The 19526-nt window shown below is 50.3% G+C and overlaps 1 protein-coding gene across 8 annotated transcripts in view; it reads left to right on the top strand.

The window, feature by feature from the left end:
• Window positions 1-18232, top strand: part of RFFL (ring finger and FYVE like domain containing E3 ubiquitin protein ligase) — a 69797-nt gene extending 51565 nt beyond the window's left edge. For 7 of the 8 annotated variants that reach the window (XM_060080752.1, XM_060080760.1, XM_060080758.1 and 4 more), the window contains 5 exons: window positions 6522-6911; window positions 10534-10617; window positions 11594-11804; window positions 13019-13042; window positions 15698-18232. In XM_060080752.1, the coding sequence (XP_059936735.1) occupies window positions 6522-6911; window positions 10534-10617; window positions 11594-11804; window positions 13019-13042; window positions 15698-15879 (891 nt within the window). In that variant the 3' untranslated portion in view covers window positions 15880-18232. The remainder of the gene's footprint in view (window positions 1-6521; window positions 6912-10533; window positions 10618-11593; window positions 11805-13018; window positions 13043-15697) is intronic. The other variant, XM_060080759.1, reaches the window with a different exon arrangement.
• Window positions 18233-19526: the final 1294 nt, after the last annotated feature.

Below are 19526 nucleotides of genomic sequence, written 5' to 3'. Positions count from 1 at the left end.
GTGAACTTGTTCTTTCTATTGAAGACAGTGTCAAGGACATCTCAGGTACGTCAGGACCCTAACAAGACGAAGACTGGAGCTTATTTACTGTTGCCATTTCATGTGAAATGCATGGTGGCCGTGTTTTCCAGATTAGTGAGCAGGAGGTAAAATCACTGGCTGGGCCATGGTGTATGGGTGTGGGCCATCCCTCTGTCTGTGGTAAGCACACCTGGGGCCGAAGGTGAGCCCTGACCTGGAGAAGAGAACTGCTGCATCTGTCTTCTTCTGCAGAATGAGAGGTTTGCAGCCTAGAATGTGGTGTTAAAATGATGATAATGAGAAATTTGAGAGGAAAAAATACTTTCTAAACCACACGCTGTATGCCAGGGACTATTTAAGCAATTTATAGAGTTTTTGTTTCATTTAATCCTCACAATAACTCTATGATGTAGGTTTTAGGGTCCCTACACTCCCACTTTACACATGAGAAGCTAAGGCTTAAAGTTTAACAGGTAAAAAGGAAACTGTCAAGTTCCTGACAGCATTGGAGACATTAAAATACTCATTCTTTCCCCTCTACTTAAGTAGCGCCCCAAGATCACCTGGTTATTAAATGGCAGAGCCAGGATTCAAACATAGGTCTTTGACTCTCAAGCTTTCTCCCAGAAGACAGCCAGCATGTCAGAATTTCTGCAGCTCAAAGTGTTGACCAGCCACCCCTTTGTAACTGTAAGACGATGGAGGATTGGCATTTTGCCTTGTAGGCTGTATTTTGCCTACACCTCACTGCAGTGCGGGGGAGGTGGGCACGTTCTCAGTCACTGAGAACTCAACCAGAGAGGCTCCTGCAGGCCAGGGGGTTGTGGCTCCGTGGGCAAGGGTGCTCCTCCTTTTATACGTAGGCTGAAAGGTTCAGTCCACGATGGAGACTGAAGTGGCGAGTGGGAGAAACTCGGGGCCACGTGGCCTCAGTGCTGTCGGTGGTGGAGACGGTGGGGTGGAGTCAGGGTCTGAGACGAGATGGGAGGAGGGCTGTCGGGTCCTGGTCATGTGCCTGGCACTGAGCCTGGCATTTCAGATGCGTTGTCTCCCTGAAACCTTACAACAGCCTATGACGTGTGTACTACTATCATTTGTTCCCATTTTACAGATGAAGAAATTGTTCCCTTTATCTAAGGTAGTAGTTCCAGGGACTCCTCAAGTACATCAAGAGTCCGTTGGACGTCAAAGCTCGTGCTGTTTTCACTGTTACATTGTGAGAAGTGCTAGGAACAACCAGTTGAAGTGGCAGAGTAATTGGCAAGAAAGGAATACGGAAAACCCTCGTTAAATGAGGCAGCATGGGGAATTCCCTGGCGGTCCAGTGGTTAGGGCTCGTCGCTTTCACTGCCGAGGGCGTGGGTTCAATCCCTGGTCGGGGAACTAAGATCCTGCAAGCCGTGAGGAGTGGCCCCCCAAAAAAATTAATTAAAAAATAAACAAATAAAGAAAGCAGCATGAATTTGCAATAGGTTTGTTTCAAACCACCATCCCCCACTTTTTTTTTAAAAAGTCAGTTATCCTCTGGAGTGGAAATGGAGGGAAAGCGCAGAGAGGACGAAGGTGATGATCCAGGCTCAGGATAGGCCTGTTGAGCACCTTGGAAACGTGCGAGAACCAGGGGATCTAGCGAGTCCTTGACATTGCTCAGCCTGAAGAGAGAACGTGAATGAACAAAGAAACCGCCCCCAGAGGAAGGAGAATGGTGGTTGGGTCAGGGTGGGAAGATGCTTCATTTTCTTCAGTGGTTAGTGGTTATCGCCACCCAGCATACATGTATTTGTGGATTGCCTGTCTTCTCAGATGGTACATAGGATAAGGGATTTTGTCAGTTTTGTTCACAACTTTTCCCCAGTGTCTAGAACAGTGACTGACACGTGGTAGGTAGGCAATAAAATTTAAAAAATAATGAATGAACGAATGGACTGCTGAGTAGAGAGCAGTTTGAAAAAGAGGAAGTAGACCAGAGAGTTTCTATTTTCATCACTTTATGGCTGACATTTCCATGCTGAAGATTTTCACTGAGGGCCGGTTCTGTCCCAGCAGCATGCTAGTAGCTGGAGGTTTCAGTTTTGTGGAGAGAATACTAAGACACAGTATTTCCCTTAGGGAGCTTACTGTCTGGTGGAGGAGGCCCACATTTACAAAGAACTAATAATAGTCAATTGCATAAGTTAAGTACTAGGGCCTCAGGCATTGTTGGTAAATGGATAATTGTAGCCAGATGAAGGAAAGTTTGTTGATTTGCAGAGCAGTGGCTGAGGTAAAAGCACCAGATGTGGAGCAAGTTCAAGGTGGACTTGGGAACTGTAAGTAGTGGCCTGTTTGGCCAGAGTGCAGGGTACCAGGGAAGTTAGGGCAGCAAGGTTGGGATCAGGTGGTAAAGGACCATGACTGCCATGGTAAGGAGCCTATTGCCACCAGACAACAAGGAAGCATCAGAAAGAGTTTGAACAAAGCAGCAACCTGATCGATCCCATTTCAGGGAGCAGACGTGGCTTCGTGAGGAAGGTAATTTGATGGAGCCATAGGAGTAGCAGTTAGGAAGCTCCCGCACACCTGGCGGGAAGTTCCTAGAGCCTGGTGTAGGGTGGAGGCCGAGATTGATCGAGGTAGCTTCCATTTAGTGAACAGCTCTTTGTGCCAGACCTTGTGAAGAAGTGGTTGTTAACCCATTTTACAGATGAAAAATTTGAGACTCAGATACAACAGGTACTTTAGCTACTAAGATACAAGGGCACGCAGCTGATGAAGACAGATGAAACGGAGGAGGAGGTCAAACTAAAGAAGGCAGAGAATCGGTCTGGGTGCCTAGGAGCCTGACAGTGATTAAAATAAGGAATTTTTTTCCTATTCAGTGGTTCAGTGGAAAATATATTATTCAGTATCTACTGTGTGTCAGACATTGCATGGGCTAGGCAAGCAGAGATGAAGAAAGTCATCCGTCCTTCGTAGGGAGCTTGTAGTCTGACAGGAAGATGGGGACAAATACGCAGCCACACAAGGAGACAAAAAGAAAGCTTCTGTAGCAAGAAGAGCTTTTGTGGGGGGAAAGAAAGTTCCAGTCTGGAAGGTAAAAGATGGTTATTGGTACACTATTTTCTTGCCACAAAGGGATGGATTAATTTTGTGTAATTCACAGTGAATTTTGTGAATATTAAGGATGTTTGCTCCTATGAGAACTTTGCACTTGTAATTTCATGCTTCAGTGGATCGGCATCTTATCTTACGGGTTTGGCATGTAACAGCTGCAAGCTTTTAAACTGTCTTTTCTAGAAGTGTTTGAATTGACGTGATCACATGGATGCCACTGGCTCTTTTTCCTTTCGTCATCGAGGTCAGTATTTTCCCACTGCTCATTGGGTACAAAGTCCTGAGAGCACTAAGGACTTTGTAGAGGGGACGTAGTAAGAAAGGTGGAGCCCTGCCTTCCCAGAGTTTCCAGTCTCAGAGAGAAATGGCAGGCTGGGATTTGCCACAAGCCTCATATCCCATCTGTATTGGTAACACCTACCTATGGTCTAGCAGCAGCCCTGACCATTATGGAGGGAGTTTGGCGCCCAGCCTCTTGAGCTGACCAGGTTGGGGAGGTGGCCTGGCAGGGAGGTTGTACTTGGGAACGTGGAAGAGACACTCAAGTCTCAGAGTAGAAAGGGGGTGGCTCCTAGGTACTGGCCCGCGTCGGAGAAGAGGCACGGGGGAAAGGGAAAAGGAGGTGACGGTGTTACCTTTAAGTGCGTTGCGTGCCCACCGCATGCTGAGGTTTGCTGTGCCTTAGCTCAGGTAGTACTTGAGTCGTCCTTCGAGGTAGGCTGAGCTTCCGACTTGACAGGTGGGAATCTGACGCTCTGGGAGGTTATCTGTGTTGCACAAGTTCCCTTAGCTGGGACGTGACCAGCTCGGGCTTAATCCTAGTGTGTCACGCCTCGGGCTGCCCCTTTCCTCCCGGTGGGCTGCAGGAGGGGATGCTTATGGGCAGGATGGCTAGGAGGAGGGGCTGGCGGGCTGAGAAAGTGGGCCCGCCCTGTGCCAGGGGACAAGGCTGGGGAGAGGCTAGAACAAGGAAGGGTGGGTTGGCAAAGGCGGGTGCCCCTGCCAGCCTCCCGATGCTGGTGTTTGCCTGTGTTCCCGGCATGTGTGCAGGCTCGTCGGCTCCCCCGGGTCATCTTTCACGCGACCTCGTGAGTCAGTTTGCACTGTTTGCGAGAATTTATACATATGTGTTTCCCTTGCTCGTCTGCCCACGTTTGTTGCCGGCTGCTTTTTCCTTCTCCTTTGTTCTCTTCTGCCTCTGCAGACTGAGGTTTTAGCCTCAAGAGAGCGCTTGTCTTACTCTTTCCCGGAGGGTGTGTTTCAGATGGCGATGCCCGGACTTGAGAGTCCCTGGCGAGCTGGGGGGGGGGGGTACGGAGAAGCTGGGTTGGTTGCTGCCTTTGCATTCTGATCTTGCATCCAATACGCTGCACACCTTTGAAGAAGAGAGTTGTTTAGATCTGGCTGATTGAGCAACTCGGGGCTTTTTAATTGTGTCAAGCTAGGTCTGATCAAACTGCATTGACTTATGTAGTGTTCCACGTCAGGACCTACAGCTTTATGACACGGAAGCCTCCTCGTTTCACTCTGTCATCCTAAGCACATCTCATTGCCCAACAGAAAAGCTTTAGATATGACTGAACCCCCAATACCCCAAAACATCCGGTTTCCACCTGAGTGGCTACTGGTCCCGGAGCCCTTATGAAGCGAGTGCAGCCATGCATCCTTTCCAGTGAGTCGCCGAACATTTTATTGTCTGGTTATAACTGTGTAGAGAATAAGGGAGCCTGGTGTGTGTCCTTCCCCAGCTTCTAAGTATGACTAGTCAAAACGATGGTAAGCATTAAGCTTGTTTTCCTTTACTGCACGAATGACACTTAGAGAAAACTAACTATAACGACGTCAGCTATGCAGACTTTTACTTCAGTGCCACACAACAGTATCTGTGATTTCCACTCTGGGAATCTCAGTCTCCTGGGCATTCTTGTTAGCTTGAATAGCTTTCTATACTTAGAAAAGAGGGAGCGGAAATCTTTAGGTTAATACTTAAGTCAGCACAGGATGAAAAGTTTTTAATTTCTCTAAAGGATGAGTGAGGGCGCCCTCCGGGACCAGCCCCATGGGCCCAGGGATTACCCGTCTGGTGGCGTGTGGCCTGCTGGTGGCTGGAACAGGCCTCAGTCAGATGTCACCGTGCTCGGTCAGCCTGCGGGGCGAGAGGCTGAGGATTTGCTTCCTGTGAGCCGAGCAAGCCTTCATGAGCTGCGTTGTCTGCGATCCTGGGAGGAGCTGCTGCCAGGCGGTACCCGCTTGCCTGCCAGGCGCTCTCGTCGCCCGTCTGAGACACCCTGTACTTTCACAGGCGAGAGCTCCCTAATCACGTCCAGAGGGCCTCCTGTAGCTGACTAAATATTTGTCCTGGGTAGGCTCTCAGGCACCACTGAGTTCCCAGCACTCTTGAGTGGGCTTTCCTGGGGTGGGGGTGGGCCTGGGCCCCAGCCTCTGCAGACGGGGCGCTGGGTTGGCAGCTGGGAGATGGAGAGCCAGGCCCTTGACTCAGCCCAGCTGTAGGCTCGCCTGGGGCTGAGTTAGGCAATGTGAGCATGACCGTGGGCACCAAACCCAGACAGACCTCGAGTGTGAATCCCAGCTCCACTCTTTACTGCCTGCCCTTTAGGATGGGACTTAATCTCTCTAGGCCTCAGATGCTTGGTCTGTAAAACAGGGAGGTACGCGGATACCTACTTTGCGGGGTTCTTTTGAGAATTAAATGACAAGCCAAATCTAGCTCTAGCACATAGTGGCCCCTCAATAATTTAATTAAATAACATTAATGGTAACAACAGTCACCACCGTAACCTTTATGCATTTGCTTTCTTATCTCAGCAATAAAGTAGAAAGAATCATAGTTCAGGATTTGAATCTTGACTCTTATCATTGGCTTGTATTTCCTAGCAAGAATAATTAAAACACTGAGCACTTATTGAAGACTCATGTGTCAGATATACTAAATGCATTATCTCTTAACTTTACAACAATCCTATGAGGCAGTTGCTGTTATCGCCTTGCTTTACAGATGAGGAAACTGAGGGCCAGAGAGGCTAAGTTACACCCCCAAGGTAACGCCACAAGAAATGGAGGAGGGAGACAATAAAAATGAGGTTTTTTTTTTTATCCTGAAGCTGGTAGTCTTAATTAATAGCCTCCATTTCTCTACCAGTAAAATGAATAAAGTAAGCCTCTGACGGAACACTCCACGTGGTGTCCTGTATGTGGATACATGATGCCTACAGGGGCTGCGCCACCTCCGAGTGGCTTTTACCCTGAAACCTGCAAGGTAGCCTGCACCCGCACAGAGAGGAGGAGCTCGGTACAAGTAAGGGTGATGGGGCGTCTTGCCCAGCTCCCGTTGCACTGTCTTGTTCTCACTGTCTGACGTGGTTTCCTCTGCCTCTTGCTCTAAGCAGCAGACCTGCTTGGACTGTAAGAAGAATTTCTGCGTGGCCTGTTCGAGCCAAGTGGGGAGCGGGCCCCGCCTCTGCCTTCTCTGCCAGCGTTTCCGAGCCACAGCCTTTCAGCGGGAGGAGCTCATGAAGATGAAGGTGAAGGACCTGAGGGACTATCTCAGCCTCCATGACATCTCTACCGACATGTGCCGGGAGAAAGAGGAGCTGGTGTTCTTGGTGCTTGGCCAGCAGCCTGTAATCTCCCAGGAGGGCAGGACTCACGCCCCCAGCCTGTCCCCGGACTCCCCCGAGCAGCAGGCCTTCCTGACCCAGCCTCACACCAGCACGGTACCTCCTACCTCACCCGGCCTCTCTTCTTCACCCCCAGCCCAGGCTCGGGACCGGCAGCAGGTACGGGCCTGTTTGCAGCCACACCATCTCTGCCAGTTGGAGGGCTCGTTTTCCTCCCGCGCCTGCACCGTGGGAGTGGGGCAAGGTTAAGTGTCTGGATTATGTGACGCCTTTCTGCTTACCGATGAGGGATGATGTTTTCTGGATGTCCGACTCACGTTTTGGCTTTTTTCAGGGATATTGATGCACGGTACTGGGTGTTTGTGTTTTTTGTTTGTTTTTTAAATTTTTTATTTTATTTATTCATTTTTTTTGGCTGCGTTGGGTCTTCGTTGCTGCGTGCGGGCTTTCTCTAGTTGAGGTGAGCGGGGGCTACTCTTCACTGCAGTGCGCAGGCCTCTCACCGCAGTGGCCTCTCCCGTCGTGGAGCACGGGCTCCATGCGCGCGGGCCTCAGTACTTGTGGCGCGTGGGCTCAGCAGCTGTGGCTCGCGGGCTCTAGAGCGCAGGCTCAGTAGTTGTGGCGCACGGGCCCAGCTGCTCCGTGGCGTGTGGGATCCTCCCGGACCAGGGCTCGAACCCATGTGCCCTGCACTGACAGGTGCACTCTCAACCACTGTGCCACCAGGGAAGCCCTTTTGTTTGTTTTTAATATGTACATATCCCAGTTAGAGAGTTTTAAAAAATTCATTTTTCCAGAACTATTTTGAGAAAACTCCCTGGTAGTCTTTGCATTTAGTTCTGTTCAAATTGCCCTCCTACTTACGCACCTTTGTTGTGGTCGTCCTTGGCCGGATGGGGACCTCCGTTCCTCAGTGACCGTCACAGGGCACGAAGGAAGCAAAGGAACATGGAGAGGGAAGGGAGATGGGGAAGCACTGTGACTAAGACAAGGGCGCTGCTTCTCTTGCCCGCCTCTGGGCGGGGCAGTGGTTGGCGGGCTGTTGAACAGTAAGCAGCCTTACCAGCATCCTAGTGGGGCCTGGGAATGGTAAGCTGAGAGCAGCACATCGACTGAAATATGAACCAGGCATGGAAACTACAGAAATGAGTAACACATTGCTTCTGTGCTGAGAAAGCCCCTCTAAGGGGGAAGGTAGACGCAGAAACCAACTACTGGATTAGAGTGACGCGGGCGGACCTCACCGTTGTGTAAGGCCTGATGGCGTCCCGTAGACATACGTGAGTGCCTTAGTGAGTCTTTTACTTGCGTGGCTTGGGCAATAGTGGGAGGATTAGGACCGAAGAAATCCGGTTTCCACATCCAGTTTGTCACTGACTGTTGGGTCAGCGTGGGTGAGGTTTGAGCCCATAACAGTGAAGTGGGGTTAGTAACCCAGGCCCCTTCTGCTCTTGCCAGGATGTTGGGAGGACGGACGAGCGTGATCTCACGTCTAAAGGGCCTGCAGCCGGCACCTGCCAGGGCTGTCAGCCCCCACACAGCACGTGGATGGTTGCCGCCTCTTGTTTGTGATCGCCTCCTTTGCCAGCATGGGCCCCTGATTCAGCTCTGACGAGCACTGAGGCATAAAGGCCACTGTCATAGCATGCTTTACCTTCAGGGAACTCAGCAGCTCCCTTGTTGGCTTGAGCCCGCTTTCTCCCCAGCGCACTCTGGAGTTTAACTCTTCCCTCAGCTCTGGCTCTGTCTGCTGGACAGGTCTGGGCTCCTGCTTTGACCTCCTCCCTTTGCTTGGTTAAGTGCTTTCGCTCTGTTTATGGGGAGCCAGGAGAGTGCCTTGAGGGATTTTTTTTTTCCCCTCAAGAACCTTCAGGTGGCTTTTCCAATGAAAGGAGTCGGTTTTAAGCTTCCTTTCATTAATCAGAAGTTTCCAGACTGCACCCACAGTTGACACTGTGTACCGGATCTCATTGGATACTTCTCTGATGTTTTCAGAGGGCTTTTCAGGTCAGCTCACATCCCCTATTCTGGTGAGGTCTGCATTTTGTCAGCCAGAAAAACAGGGGAAGCGAAGGAACTTGTGCACGGCTGCCCGACGATTCTACAGCGAACTGCACCCAGGATGCAAATCTGCTTGTACCACTCACCCTACCAGGGCCCTTTCCTGTACCTGTAATGTCCTGGCGGTAGTTGCTGGTGAAGGACGTGTGTGGAATAAGCACAACTGTGGACACATATTCATTGTAGATTTTGGTTTAGCCAGTGGCAAACTGAAAAGACAGGAGCATACTTTGCAGCATGAGATCTAGTTTCTCTTTCCTGGAAAAGAAAGGACATACAAGAAGCTGTCTACTTAGGACGAGGTTAGGCTCTGAAAGACTTTTTGTAACTCCAAGGTGACACCAGGAGGCCAGTGTGTACCACACCGACGTAAATCTAAGAGAAAACTAGACGTTGTTTTGGATGCATCTCCGTACATGTGTGCTATATGTGGGAGCATATCGTCCCTTGGCATTTTTGGTGGTGGTGGTTATTTCTACTCTTCATTGCCACTGTAGTTGCTTGCCTGTTGTTAATTAGCTCCATATTACGCATCCTAATCTGAGGTGAGCGGCTAGAGGCAGTGAGTGACTGGTTTCCTTTACTGAGGCCAGTGGAAAAGGACTGTGAGCTCAGACACCTCTTTGCTCTGGGCTCACACCAGGCCCTTTGCCTGTTGGGAGCAGTGGGTGAAGAGGATCTAGTTAAGGGATTTGTGGCTTCAGTGGTGATGGGATTAGGAGGCTCACAGTTCTGACTACTCTGTGGCAAAACCTGAAGGAGTATCTAGGAGGAACCTTTTGAGAGGTTAGAATTCTAGCAGAATGAAACTTCTTAAGCACAGGCGTTTGTCTTATATAGTCTCAGGCTAATAATAATTTTTTTTTCTTTTTTTCTTTTTTTTTTTTTTTTTTTGCTTTACGCGGGCCTCTCACTGCTGTGGCCTCTCCCGCCGCGGAGCACAGGCTCCGGATGCGCAGGCTCAGTGGCCACGGCTCACGGGCCCAGCCGCTCCGCGGCATGTGGGATCCTCCCGGACCGGGGCACGAACCTGTGTCCCCTGCATCGGCAGGCGGACTCCCAACCACTGCGCCACCAGCGAAGCCCCTAATAATAATTTTTGACCAGCTTTCAAGACAGCTTTCAGTAATAGTGTGCCCTGCTGGTTGGAGCATATTCTAGAATGTGAGAGCAGCAACTAGCCAGAAGAGAGGGGTAGGGTGGTGAGGGTCTGGAAACTTAGTCTCATCCGGGCCAGATGAGGAAGTTGGGGAGATTTTGTGTGGAGGAAGGGAAGATATGATATGAACAGCTGGGAAGAAAATAGTTGGCATTGGTCTGGGAGCAGAACCAGGGACGGTGGGCAGAAGTTGTCGGGAGGGTAGTTTGGGGTCAGTATCAGGAGAAAACTTGACAGCGGTCCAGCACAGGAGTGGACGTGTGATCTTCCTTTCACTCGGAGTGTTCAAACTGAGACTAAATTGACGGTGAGTGGCGGTTAATGCCGTCCTGGTGGTGGGCAGAATTAATGCATCTTGTTCTAGAACTGAGATCTATTTCTATTGCTTCCCTGCCTGACCAAGTCAGTGTTAAAGAGCAGGCTTCTGTAATGCTGTTAGGCGAGACTCCGGATTTCCGGGGGAGATGGGAATGTGTTTTGGATATGGTGTGAGCTGGCAAGAGGCCCATGCTATCCCTGGGGCATCTCTGTGGATGTGATGGCACCTTTTTCTTCCCACAGGCCAATGGCCATGTGTCTCAGGACCAAGAGGAACCCGTCTACCTGGAGAGCACAGCCAGAGCACCTGCTGAGGATGAGACGCAGGTGGGGCCCCCGCTTGGGTCTGTGCCTTTGCCTTTGCTCTTTCACTGGCGTTCTTAGGCTGTTATTAGGAACCTCTTGGCAGACTCAAAGTGGAGAGAGGAGAATCAGTGTGTGATGATAGTCCTTCTGAAATTCTGTTTTCAGGGGTGGAGTTTAGTGTTAGCATTCCAGATTAACCTCTGTGGCTGTCAGTGTGTTAGTGTGGAGTTGTGAGTCACAGTGGAGACTGGGGAGCCACATGGCCCATTAGTTTCCAGTCTCTCGACTTTCTAAGAGCTGCCAGAGGGCAGGCTCCCGGTGCCGCTGTGCACATCTTGTTCTTTTCTTCTGCTTCTAGCACACAGTAGCCATTGTTAGGGGAAGGAAGTCAGATAATCAGGAGGAAAGATGGGAGGGAGTTCAGGCCTCAGCCGTGGCGGGCCCAGTGCACAGGGGGCACAGCAATCGGGGCCGTGGAGCTGTTGTCGCGGGTGCGTAGAGAGGAAGCTTGCCCGGGAGGTGGGCTCCTTCGTGGGAAAGCAGCACTGTCTCGGGGGAGAAGGACCAACACCATTCTCGGCAGTTTCTGGTGCTGCTGCGTTTCGTCGTCACGGCAACCCTGTGGGGCAGGTCTGCTGCTTCTCCTTCACGGAGGGGCAGTGGGGCCCCGAGAGGGGAGCCCCCTGCCTGATACTATTCAGTACTAATCAGCGGAGGAATCAGGACTCAAAGCCAGGGCCGCCTGCCTCAGACTGCAGCTCCTCCTACCGGGTCATGCTGCGGGGCGGGCCGGGCCGGCTGCGCCTGAGCACAGGGCTCGGGTCAGGAAGAGACCGCGGTCTCTCTCGCGATGCAGGGCCCCATGCCAGCTACTCCTGTTCTTACTCCTCTTGAGGCCAGTCACCAAAAGCATGGGGTGATGAGTGCTCTGGGGTCCTGGGAGGGAGAGCCTGGGTTGGGGGAGCTGAGCCCACCGATCTCACCTTTGCCTTTGCAGTCTGTTGACTCAGAGGACAGCTTCGTCCCGGGCCGGAGGGCCTCTCTGTCTGACCTGACCGACCTGGAGGACATTGAAGGTCTAACCGTGCGGCAGCTCAAAGAGATCCTGGCTCGCAACTTCGTCAACTACAAGGGCTGCTGTGAGAAGTGGGAGCTGATGGAGAGGGTGACGCGGCTGTACAAGGATCAGAAGGGGCTCCAGCACCTGGGTGAGGGGCCGCCTGGGTGACAGCTGCCCGGAGTTGCAGAGTGCTTGCTGTTCGCTTGAGAGTCGACATCGACCTGACTCAATTAGCCCAGGAAGGAGTCACCTTACACATCTGCAGCCTCTAATAATAGCCGTCCTTTGGAGCTGAGGGCTGGGATTGGGTTAGGCATCATGTACATGTATTTAATCCTCAGGGCAGCCTGTGAAATAGGCGTTATTAGTGTCTTCCTTTTATTGTAGAGCCCAGATTTGAGCTGAGGTTTTCCTGGTCCAAGTCCATGGCCCTTCCCCCCGCACGTCGCCCCTGCCATACTACCTCTACCAGTACTCCTTCTTTGCACACACGGTGCAAGAACACTGTGTCCTGCCTGCACTTGGGCTGTTCATTTCCCAAAGCATGGTATCATTTTCCGCGATGCCCAGTAAAATATCAAGGTCTGTGCTCAGATGAGTTTGGAAAAAAAAAAAAAAAAGAAACTTTATGTCCCTGCTGCTGATTTACGGTGGATGAATAATGGAACAGTAAAGGCAGAGAAGTCCTGCAGGAGAGAGAGGAGTTGAGCGTGTGGAGCTCCGCATTTCCTGAAGTGACTTCACCCAGAACCTACCCCCGCCCCCCGCCCCCCAACAACCCCTCCCCAGCTGATTTGGTCCTGCCGGTCGTTTTGACTCCTTGCCTGCTAACAGTGGTTGAAGTCGGGTTTGGGGCTCTCCTCTCCCAGAAGCTCAGATTCATCAAAGTTAGGGGACATCTGACTGGTCACCTGATCACAGACTCTCCCCTTTGGGATCGTCCCCAGAACCTCCCTAGAGTGGCGAGGACCTGGGACTAGGAGGTGGCTCCTCCGGGGGGCTGCATCCCGACTCCCTGGCTGACTGGCGCAGACTGTTCCTCCTTTCTTGACTTTAGTGCGGGCTTCAGAAGCAACAGAAAAGGACATTGTGCTTATGCACTATCCTTCCTGCTTGGCAGTTTTGTTCATGGCAAAGCAGTGGAGTCTCTCTTTCTAAGACTAGACCAGATACCCCGGTAGGAGCTGTGCGTGAGTCCTCCGCATGTAGGGGGAGTGAGGAGGGCCGGTGTTCTGTCTGGGCTCTTGGCCGGCCTGGTTTCCAGCAGGCGAGCAGTCAGAGTTCGGAAGTGAAGGCAGGGTGGCAGGAGACTTTCCTCGTGCCGTCACATATTCAGACGCCTTCTTTCTCTTTCCTTTCCAGTGTGTGGTGCTGAAGACCAAAACGGTATGTAGTTGTTCCTGTTTGGGAACAGGCTTAGGCTCTTAGCTCTTCAGTCCTTCCCCTCCTTCAGCCCTGATTCCTGTTAACAGTCTAAGAATTCTGAGCATGTCAGCGTCCAGAGGGGGTGTGGGGGAATTCACTGGGAACCAAGGCTTCTCAGCATCTCTGGAAATTCTCATCCCCGTCCCCGTAAAGGGACAAGAGTGGCGGGACACCTAGGGGCAACCTGATCTGCATGCCTCTGGGTTGTCAGAGTTCGGAAGCCAGCATTTGTAAAATATTCAGCAAAGCAAGTGGTGGCATGTGGCACATCCAGTGCATTTCCCGCACTCCTGGGGCTACGGCACTCCCTCCCCTATAGTTTTCACTCCGTTTTGGTCTGAGTGGGAAGGGTTTCTGTGTACACCTTCAGGGAAATCACTTGGGATGTTTATCAGCTTCTGGTACCAACTAAAAAGAAAGGGTGGTGGGGACTTCCCTGGTGGTCCAGTGGTTAGGACTCTGCGCTTCCACTGCAGGGGGTGCAGGTTCGATCCCGGCTCGGGGAACGAAGATCCCACATGCCTCGCGGTGTGGCCCCAAAGAAAAGAAAAGAAAAGAAAAGGGTGGTGACCTGAGAGCCTTGTTTGTACAGGGCTGGGCAGTGGTTAGAACTGCTCTGGGGATAGATCGGGAAAGCTGTTACATATAGTGCTCACTGTGGCGCTCAGCTGCCACAAACTCACCCGTGTGTTAAAGACCACCACTGGGCCTTTGGGCACCTCCAGAACACACTGCAGGAATCTTGACTTCAGATCCAAATCATTCTAAAACATGCTAGACCCTTTTGAAAGCCTAAAGGCTACATGGCTGTTTTACTAAATAACAAATTTGGAGAGTCTTCTGAAAAAGTTTTAAAGTGCTTTGCAGGTCCCTACACTACTCTGAGAACATCCTTTCTTGGGGAAGAACCCACAATCATATAGCTCAGAATGGGGCACAGTCTTCTGGCTGATAAATTCTCAAGAGTTGAACTCCCCCAAATCATTCGGAGTTCTAGACCCACTCCCTCATCTGATACCAAGATCTGGCCAATCCACTTGGTGTCTTTTTCTGATTCCCTGGAAGAATGCTGGCAACTGAGTTGATGAATTTGTTAATCCTGATAGAAGTAATCAGTAATGAAATTCTATAAATTACTCCAGCTCATCTTAGGTATTTATATAGTTCAGTTGTTTCCAAACCTTCCCTGTTAGGGCCAACAGCTCCTCAAAGGGGTAAAGAGGTTTCACTGCCTCTTACAGCCAGCCCTCCTCAAGTGTTTCTTGACTTTTTGAATAGTCCAGGGAACAGGAACAGAAAGTGCAGAGGCAAGAGTGTGAGAGAATTCCTTGTGGAACCGTAGAGGTGGCTGGTACACGGCCAGTTGCCAGTTTATAGCTACCTGGTTCAGTCTACCATTTAAAACATGCTGGGGATGGTTGGCTTTGGGGAAGTGAAGGTTTTTCTGTTCCTGCAGCTAACCTAGGATGCTGGTCATGCCCACTGTATCTTACCACTTGCACAAGCCAGTTAGCCTTGTCGAGAACTGTGCACTGAGCAGTTAATACTATCTTGGCAGTCCCTGCCCTCAGGCCCCTTGCCCAGAAGTCCGCCTGCCTGGATTTGAATCCTTGGGCAAGCCACTTAACCCTTTGGTCTCAGTTGCCTCATCTATAAAATGAGTAACGAGAGTACCTGCTTCATAGTTTTTGTGAGGATCCAATGAGTTAAAACATGCAAAGCGTTTAGGACCCTGCTAGCACCTGTAAGCTTGTAGTAAATGGGGGCTGTTACCATTCCCTTGGGAGATGTTCCTTTGTCAGACATTTAGAGAGCACCTACCATGTGACTGGTTGCAGGGATTCAAAGATGAGTATCAGACCTCAGAGCACGTAGCAGATGCTTAGTACATTATTATAGAAGTTGATCGCGTTTGTTGAATTTAGGGGCCCATAGTGTAGTAGGGAGACAAGTAGGGAAACTCAAAAATTCTCATGCAGTGTGATGAGCAGTCATGAGGGTATGAATGAAGCTGTGTGTGGGGAGCGGAGAAGAGGGAGCCGTAATCTCTGCCGGGTTCTTGCACCACGACGTCTCCTCAGAGGAAGCCTGGGGGTCGACTGTGGCATGGCCCAGGGGCTCCCGTGATCCTTGGCTTTATTAAATTGGGGATATGTTTACATATAAGCCTCATGATCCTTAGAGCCATTCATTACAGCTCCATTTATATCTAAACTTTTCTGAACCAGTTTTATCTTTTCATCATGTTCTGCCTCAGAGAATATTGAGTCCCTGAGTGCCACTCACTGGCTGTATTACAGCCTCAATTGTCTGAAAATTATTTCTTTTAAGCTTTGAGGACTTTGCCTTATTTAGTTCTCATGTTCTGGGGACGTCTTTGATCTACAAGTACTTGACTCTTCAAATCTATAGCCTGACCTATAGAGGTGCGGATTAAACAAGGAAGTGGAATTAACTACTGGGGAAAAGTTTTCTTGGAGTTCTGTTTGAGTGAAGTATGTGGGTTTTGGGGGGGCTGTTCCCAGTGTGCCCGTTCTCCCCTCCGTCCCCCAACCCCGTACACTTAGACAGTCTTCTTACTTTCCCCTCTACCCGCTTTCTGCTGTGCGTGTCCAGGGGGAGCAGTGCCATCCAGCCTGGAGGAGAACCTGTGTCGGATCTGCATGGACTCGCCCATCGACTGTGTTCTGCTGGAGTGCGGCCACATGGTCACCTGTACCAAGTGCGGCAAGCGCATGAACGAGTGTCCCATCTGCCGGCAGTACGTGATCCGAGCCGTGCACGTCTTCCGATCCTGAGGGCTTGTACCGGCTTCTTCAGTGCCTTACAGGGACATAGCTCGAGGTGTCTGGGCCCACAGTTGGCCAGCTTGCAGGGGGGCAGCCTAACAAGAAAGTCTGCAGCGTTCCCAAGACCAGGGCAAGCAAGATGCTGTGTCACCTCTGGGCATGCACAGATCACACAGGCAAGTCCCTCTTTCAGCGATCTTGGGGTGATGATGGTAACTGATGAAGAGAGGACTTTCTGGAATTGGGACCGTATCTTCCTCCCTTCCTCTGACAACCTAAACAGTTTCACCCTTCCTCCTGTAGCCCACCCATCCCCCTGAGCTGCGTGCCTCTCTTCCACCCATCGGGAGTCCTGGTAGAAATGGCTCTCTTCTTCCCCAGCACATCTGGATTCATTTCTGGTCCCTCTGGCTTTCTGTACTTTAACCGACCTTTGCTAAAGTCTCTTGCTACGTTACCTAAAATCCATGCGTTTCTTCAGACCAAAAACATGTTAGCTTCCCAGACCAATAGTGATCCTCCTTAGGACAGAATTTGGCCCAGTAAACTCAGTTCTGGCAAGAAATGACACACAAATGCTATTGAAAAAATTTGAAGTCATTTAAGAGTTGCTTCCTTAAGTGCTGGGATTGGAAGCTGTCAGTCTCCTGACCTGACCTTGGCAGTCAACAAAGCATCTGGCTTTCAAACTGCTGGGAAATTCCAGTCTCTGTGCACGAGATGGTGCACGGATCATCTCTGCTGCTTCTCTTGGGGCCTGACTTTGTGCCATCCTTAATTTTACTTTATGAGAAAAGGGAAAGCGTTGGGTGGAAGAAGTGGCTTTCTGCTTGGCTTTGCCTTCTCCAACAGACAGCCTTAAACCACTTTCCCCTGAGCATGAGGTCCCTCTTTCCCATGGAGGTTTTAAACATGGTCTCACTGAAGGCACAGAGACTTAGGCAGAGAGCCTCACGCTTCTCTAGCCAGACTTCTCATGAAGCTCCCGGAGACTGAGCATGTAAGAGCACCTAAGAGGTATCAGAAGGTACTGAAGGAGGCTGGATTCAGCCCCTTGAGCAGACAGCTGGAAGTCTTAGTTCCCCAGGTTGGTGGGGACTCCCTACTCCCATTTCCTTTCTCAGCCTGCTGATTTAGGGGCAGGTCAGGAAGAAGCATTCTCTAGGCCCTTTAGGAAGGGCCGTGCAACGAACAGGTGATGTTCTCGAGCCCTCTTAGGGTCTTTTCACCACTGGAAGAGCTCAAGTTTGCCGGAGAAGCTAAGCACAAACATACATACTGTGTACTATCAGAGGAGCGGTGTGTGCTGCCATCACCACTGGGCGAGCTATGCAAACCCTTGAACACCCGAAGGCCTTGGCAGTCCCCCCACCCCTACCCCATGCAGCCAAGGCCTCTCAGACTGGAAGAACCAGTCATGACTTTGAAAGCAGTGGGAAACCTCTAAGAGGACCTGTTTATTGGTACAGACATGTTTAATGCTTTCTGTCAACCACTAATCTGGGGGAGTGAAATAATTTTAAAGTGGTTGTCAGCTGAACACTGGACCACTTACCTTGACATTATACCAAGTCCTGGGTGGTTTGATTCTGAGCTACAGCCTTTGTAGGAACTGGGGGAGTCAAGAAATTTCCCTATAAAGACATCGTCTTTCACCTTTCTGCTGGACAGTAAATACTACAGTTTACAGTGCCTACCAGTTTAACAAAGGATTCAGCTACTCCTCAATTCCACTGTGAAACAGGTCTACATGTATGCAGCTCATTTACAACCTAGCAATAACTTCAGGGCAGAAGCTGGCTGTCTCCCTACTTAAAACTTGCTTTCTCTGCTGAGGCCTTACCTCTCCCTACCTCCCAACTTCCCTCTTAGACATGAGTTAATAATATCCTGATGGTCTGTAACCTCAGTAAGAATTAGAACTGATGTCATTTACTCATTTTGGAGAAAGGACTTGCCTTGAAGTCTTCTAACCTCTTTTGGTGAAGGTTTCCATTTAGCAAAAAAAGGTGGCTCCCCCTACTTTTTTTGTATCTTCTTTATTCCTACACCAAGTAAAAGTTGGGAATTCTAAGATCCCATTTCAATTACTATCTAACCTAGGTAGAAAACTTGACTTTTATCCTTGAATATTCTCTCCTGCTCCTCATAGGTCCTTGGTCTTAATTATCATGGAAGCATCTAATTCTTCCATTATTCCATGGCTTTTGCTGTGACTGTTCTGAGGTTTCAGTTGAGACTTGTTTTAAAAGACATGGACAGCTGACTGGTTCATAATACATTGGAATAGCTGGATCCAAACTAGTAAGAATAAGCTGTACAGGAATTAGTGCTCAATATAAAATGTATAAATTTGTCGAAATCTTTTGGATGTGAATGTGTTATTTCAAGTGGCTTATATTAAGATTTTCTCAGACTTAACTTGGGTGTTCAGAGCAAACCCAAATGTGTATTTTTTGTTACGGAGCTCTGCTTTATAACTTTGTAATAAAGTTTCAATATAGATGCCTGTCTGATCTGGTGTGAGGATACCAGAGGTCTGACAGTTAAGACTGACATGAGTTGACAAACCACAGGCTAATCCCAGGCGCACAGGCATGCTCTTGAGAGACTGCATTATTTTGGAGATGCTTGGGCCATGTGGCCTTGGTCATGGAAGAGCCTAGAAGAGGATGGGACCTGGTAGGAAAAAGGACCAATCCTAAGTCCAAATAGGAAAAAGCATCAAGTGAGTTCAGACATGGGACACTGATTTGGTAGAGGCAGACCTTAAGGATGTTGGGTAGAAAGGAATCTGACGACAGCCAGAGTGCCTAGTTAAGTCTTCAGGTGACCCTGGGAGATGGACAGTAGCTTGTAGATACAGCTGTGGTGGCTGGAGCGTGGCTCAGAGGTTGGCCCAGCCTCGAGGGCAGAGTGCCCTGTCTGTGCAGGTCTGTATGCCTGCCTGACCAGGTGCCCAGGGGAGGGGACCCCTGAGTAGGCAGACTTTGGGAGAGCTGGATTAGTGCGGATCTGCCCTGTGACTGAGGGAAGAAGAAATCTCTGCAAAAGGGCATAAAGGCTCGAGGCTGAGCCGCAGCACTTTGTTCTCATTGTTCTGGGCAGCTGACCTGTTCAGCACCCTGGATGACCTCTTGTCTGCTGCCAACCAGCAGCAAGTCAACAAAGGCTCAAAGGAGGGCAGGCCTCCAGCACTCTGCTGGGGAGGTCTCCATGATGTTGTTTACAGCCTGTGGAAATACATGGATACAAAATCACATCTAATCTCAGCAGCAAAGAAAAATTGTGTCAGAAAGACTGGAAGGAAATAAACACCTTGTACGGTGAACCGAAGACAACACACCCAGCGAGGCAGGGAGGGGCTGAGCTCACGACTGAGACACCCACCTCTGCTGTGCAGGCGCACCCCGAGTGAGAGACCAGCCAGGCAAAAGGGCAGCGTCTGTGTCCATTGGCAAAATCCTGAGGGGAGAGCCCTGTTCTGCTGCTCTGTCCAGTTGCTTGGCCTGAGGAGGCTGGAGACGGGGATGAAAATTTATGTAGGTCAGTGCTCAGAGGAGCAGCTTTTGTCTCCACAGGGGACAGAATGAACAGTGTGTCGTCTTCTCAGCAGTGAAGCCAGACGGAATGGTGCCTGTTCAGAAACACCAAAC

Source organism: Mesoplodon densirostris, chromosome 18 (genome assembly GCF_025265405.1).
Source record: "Mesoplodon densirostris isolate mMesDen1 chromosome 18, mMesDen1 primary haplotype, whole genome shotgun sequence".
Classification (NCBI taxonomy): Eukaryota; Metazoa; Chordata; class Mammalia; order Artiodactyla; family Ziphiidae; genus Mesoplodon; species Mesoplodon densirostris.
The sequence above is the reverse complement of the archived record's forward strand: the minus strand, read 5'-3'. Positions and strand labels throughout refer to the sequence as shown.